At 34.4% G+C, this 5,226-nt stretch overlaps 1 protein-coding gene across 1 annotated transcript; it reads right to left on the bottom strand.

Annotated features, from left to right (window-relative positions):
* Positions 1-795: 795 nt before the first annotated feature.
* Positions 796-3,486, bottom strand: LOC130720295 (FCS-Like Zinc finger 11-like). The gene is made up of 3 exons (XM_057570922.1): positions 3,295-3,486; positions 1,758-2,881; positions 796-1,410 (listed from the first exon to the last, which is right to left on the bottom strand). The coding sequence occupies exons 2-3, from the start codon at positions 2,861-2,863 to the stop codon at positions 1,260-1,262; spliced, it is 1,257 nt and encodes a 418-aa protein (XP_057426905.1). The 5' UTR covers positions 2,864-2,881; positions 3,295-3,486; the 3' UTR covers positions 796-1,259.
* Positions 3,487-5,226: the final 1,740 nt, after the last annotated feature.

Here is a 5,226-nt window from a genome sequence, read left to right as displayed (position 1 = left end):
TAATTTTTTTTTTTGCAAATTTTGCTTCAATTTGAAATAAAATATTCGCAGTCTTAAGATAATTCGGTAGATAATAGGTAATTTACTCCCGTTTGCCTTTAATCAGTTTTTGTTTTTCCTTCCCCCCTCTCATAGGGGGCTTCAAACTGATAAAAGTTTCATAATTTTTTGGATATCTAGTGATACTAGTTTTTCTTGCAAGTTGCTCCTTGATTCTACCACTTTCACCCTTAAACAACCTTAATATTTGATTTTTAAATCAATCCACAAGTATCGAAATTCTATGGAATTTATGGTTAGAAAGCTTACTTAAAGAGATCTCAAATACAAAATATTCATTGTTTTTAACTCAAGTGTTCTAAGTTCATCAGTGAAACAATGTTAGAAGAGAAACCAAATTTACTCAAGGACCTTTGTTATCAATTGTATAAGGTGTTGCATAGACTAATCATCAGTCTAAATTCTTCAAACTGGGAAGGATGATGAACTTTGGGAATCCATACCAACAAAGTCTCTGCCATATTGGATTATAAAAGCCACCCCTGTAAGCATCCTACACCAGCTTCCAAACATCATTCCCTACCATTTCCAAATTAAATTCCAAGTATTGCTTAAAGAAGAAAGGTTAAAATCCATTTGGGCCCAGAGCTTTAGAAGTTATACTTCAAATTAAGCCATCAACTGTAAATAAACTCGATGATTTAAACACAAATCATCAAGTTTCTTGAACCTAGTCAAATCCAAGTTAAAAAAATGATCCAGTAAAAAAAATTAAGAACAATCCCACCCCATGAATGATTAAAGGATCAAATCAATTAGTTTTCCAATTCACAATCCAAAATTCATCGGAAAGCATATAGTTCCATATTCATTACAAGCAGCACAACCTTCCAAGTCAGACACTTGTCTGAGTGGGTTGCATATACTGACATAATAGAGATAAAGGCAAAGCACCGACAATAAGGGATAAGCCATGAAAAAAAAGGCTTAAACCTTAATGAGAAAAAACAAAAAAGCTTAACCTATCATATAGTGTCTTAACATATCTATCAACTTAATTATGGAAACCAATTATCTAGCTGAAGAGAACCACATCCACCAAGACCATGAAAAGCACAAAAACCAACAGCAAACGCAATGATGTACAAAACAACCATCCATGGCTGCTAATAATGCACACAAAAAACAGCCCTTTGTGAACAGATGATCAGGTGCGTTTACTCATTTCATGGCCTCAGTGCCAATGGCTGAAAAGCCCTCTATATAGCTTTGATGAAGCCTGTTTCAAAAAGTTCACCACCAGATTCCCCCTCTAGAGATTTCTCAGATGATGAATCGGGTTCTTCTAGCTCCTCATCAATCATGATCTCCATGGCACGGCAAGCTGGACTGCAAAATGATTTTTCACCTCTGCAGGATATCAAAAGAACCCAATCTTAGAATGAATTCAATCCATAAAAGAAATTGTTAAGTGGTGTTTGGATACACGATGAAAAACCATGATGAGCCAAAATCACATGGTGGACAGAAGCAACTTCCCTTAGCTTTTGTGGCTCTCCACCGAGATTTTTACTTCGCTGTGGTTTTCCACGTGTATCCAAACATACATGATTAGAAACTCTGGCAATCAATTCTATCCATATCAGAATCAATTATGGGAAGAAGCTTCTGTGAGTTGCTTCTAAGTTTTAGAATTGATTCTGATAAAAGAAAATCTGATCCTAAAACAGAAAAGAGATGCATCAGTGCTAATCTACCTATAAATGTAAATATCTTCCCCCTCTACCAGTTCATTGTTGCAATAGTAACAGACACACAAAAAGTCACCAGAGGGAAATTGGTTTGGAGTCTGTAACTTGTTAACCATGGGAGAGGACAGTTTCGCCTCCTCCTCTTCCTCTTCTTCACTCTTACAATACTTTTTAAGATCATTAGCATGAACTTCCAAGATAGAGTCACAGAAAATATGGGTTGTTTTGGGATTGGGACCATGGGAAATCACACATGTGTAGTCCTCAGAGTTTTCAATCTCACTAGCTGATAGGGACTTGATAAATTCATTAGAGGAGGATGATGCTGGCACAGGGTTTGAATTTGAATTTAACTCTGCAGGTGGCAAGGTGTTTGGGTTGTGGCTTCCTCCAATAAAATGAGGAGGAGAGGATAAAATCTCAGAATCTGAATCAAAGTTAGAACCAGTTAAACCAGAAAGATTTTTCATTGAACTGGAGGAGTCCAATGAACAAGAACAATTTTTCCCAAGGGACTCATATTCTAGTGGGGTCTCTCCAATCTCAAAAAGAACAGTGGATTCACCCTTGTGGTTAGCAGAAGAACTATTATGGGTATAGGGAAGCTTATAAAAATCTTTAGGTAAAGACTTAGAGGCCTGAACAGGATCCACACAGGACTTACAAGTTGGGGGTTTGGTAATCATTTGGGGACTGAGACTAGTCTTCTTGGTCTCAGATGATAGGAGAATATTAATTTTCCCAGAAACATTAGAACAATCCTCCAGAGAATCTATGATACCTAAACCAACTTTGGCACAGTCCCAGCTCCTATGTTGCTGCTGCCCCTCAATGGATGATGATCTTGGGGTTCTTAAGAGGTTTCCTAGATTTGAAAGCAATGTTACATCTAGTGGGGAAGTGGGGCTCCTAACTGAATCAGAATCCAACAAGCCCTTTGGTCCCAAACCCACAAATAAAATTGGGGCTTTGAAAAGTGAGTTGCTGCTTTTGACATTACTCTCCAAGGCATGATGGTAGTCACAATTTGTATCAGAGACTTCCATTTGACCCATGTGGTGTTGTTGTTGTTGATCTTCCTGGATTGACCCTGTCCTCTTCCTCAGCATCATCTCAAAACAAACAAACACCTGTTGAATGAAAAAATCAACAACTTCATTCCAGCCTCAATTAAAATCTACATATCCATGTCTTCATAGAGAATAAAGAATCAAACATGGAACATTTAAAAAATAAAACAGAACAACAAATCAGGCCAAAATTACAATCACTGGTAAAATGAGAAGCACTAAGCAGCATTTATTTCAATGCATGAAACCCAAATGCAAAATGTCAAATACAGTTGAATAATCAAGAATGAAAAAAAAAAAAAAACCTAGAAAAAGGAAAAGGAAGAAGAAAATGAAGTACAAGGCTAATCAAAAAATGAAGAAAGTAACTACCAGTAACAGAATCTGGATTCTGGAATGAACAAAAAGCTAATCAAATCAAATAGAGAAGAAGAAAAAATAATAGATGATGAAGATTGAAGAGAAGAACTGACCTGAGATTTCTTACTCTCTAGAAAGTTCAGTTGAGTTTCAGAGAGAGAAGAAACTCCAAAACTCTTTTTCTTTTTCTTTCTCTCTCTGAATGGTGTATGTGTGTGTGTGAGAAACTGAAACTTGTGCAGGCAGTACCGTGTATCTGTACTATCTTTCTCTTTCTCTCTCCGCGCGTTACTACTTTGTTTGTCGTGTTGTGTAAATTACTTACTTTCACTTTGATTGTGACAAATGTTTCCCTGTCTTCTATCCACGTAGCCACTAAAGTGAAAGGGACCCAAACGAGAATATTTTTAAATCTTTTCTTTTTAACTTAATAATCTATTGAAATTAAGTGGATTCTTTCTATTAAATCATCTACTCATGTGCAACATAGACCGAGTGTGTGAGAAGAGCTCTCAAGTTCGATTTCTACATAACACATTCTGAAGAGGCATGAGAAGTCTTAACTGTGACTAAATCCTAAATCTAGTAACATCCGGGTATCGAATGTTTATTAAAAAAAGTTCTATTAAATTGAAAACCATCCAACATGAGTTTGGACCAATTGATTAAAGAATTTTAAAAAAACAAGTAAATATTGTTAGTATTTTTCTACACTATTATATTTGATTTTAGGTAAAAGAACTTTGATATTCTTAGCTCATATTTTTCTTACATATTATTTTCATATTACTAATTTCTCTTTTTTTTATTTCTATATCTCTTAAAAGATGAAATAATGGAGAGGTGTGTAGACACAACTTTCCTCGTAAAATATACTTTCAATCGACAAATTTAGGTTATTATGTCAAATTTTCTAACGGACCAATATTATGGGAATATGCGAAAAAGTTATTGGATTGATAAAAATCACAATTACATCCAATACAATTAGTAAACAAACACACCCTAAATAAAATATTAATTTTTTTAAAGAATACATTATAATGTCTTAATATTTTATGTTAAAAAATCTTCTTTGAGTGAATACATTATACTTTCAAAAATTTATTTTATTCTTAATTTTAACAAAATTCATGCAGTTCTATTTTTTTTTTTTTGTCAAAGGCAATTCTATTTGTTTTGTCCAAGGCAATTCTATTGTTTTTAAAAGATAAAATGCACCCGTGTGCTGATATTAGTATATTAATTCAATGCTACAGGATGGCAACAAAGCCCAAAAAGTTAGATGCATGGCGTTCAAACATTAGTATATTAATCTTGTGCAACATGTGAAAGAGCATTTGAATATATTATCTTAAAATATATTTTTTTGGTGTGTCATTTCCTCTCGCAATTTTCATTTTGGTGTGGTGAATGTCAAATTATTTTTAAGAGTGCGGCTCCTAAGAATTGAACTCTCGATTTAAAAGTTCAAACAACCATATCTTTTTTTTTTGGTCGATAAACAACCATATCTAATGATTGTGCCAGCACCCGTTATATAAAAGCATGGGCTTGAAGCAAACGAGTAAGGGTAATTGAAAGAGGTAAAAAAAGCCCAAATTTCATCAGACTTGTGAAAACTCATTTTCCCAGGGGCATTAGCAAAAACCAAAGCCACTGCAATGGTACTGGTGCTTAGATATCTGTAGGCACATGAAAGGAGTAAGATAGTAAAACCAAAGCCACTTTAATATATTCATAATTTAAATTTTCCTACGATCATATCATTTAATTCTCACTTGCGTAAAAGCTACTGTTAAAGATACTCACTACTTCATGCACACCTCAGAGATAATTATAAGAGAAATCATATCAAAGACAAAGGCAATATATAACAAATATAAAACATGAAAATGAGACAGATTCTCAATTCCAGGAATGACTACTTACATCATCATCAAAGAGCTTGCATGTCCCACAGAAGTACTTGCCCATACAAACACCACAATTAATACAGTTTTGATGAACCTGAAAGGAGTAAAGTTAGCACAAGAAAGGACTTA

Source organism: Lotus japonicus, chromosome 5 (assembly GCF_012489685.1).
Source record: "Lotus japonicus ecotype B-129 chromosome 5, LjGifu_v1.2".
Taxonomy (NCBI): domain Eukaryota; kingdom Viridiplantae; phylum Streptophyta; class Magnoliopsida; order Fabales; family Fabaceae; genus Lotus; species Lotus japonicus.
This window is presented reverse-complemented; position numbering and strand designations above follow the sequence as displayed.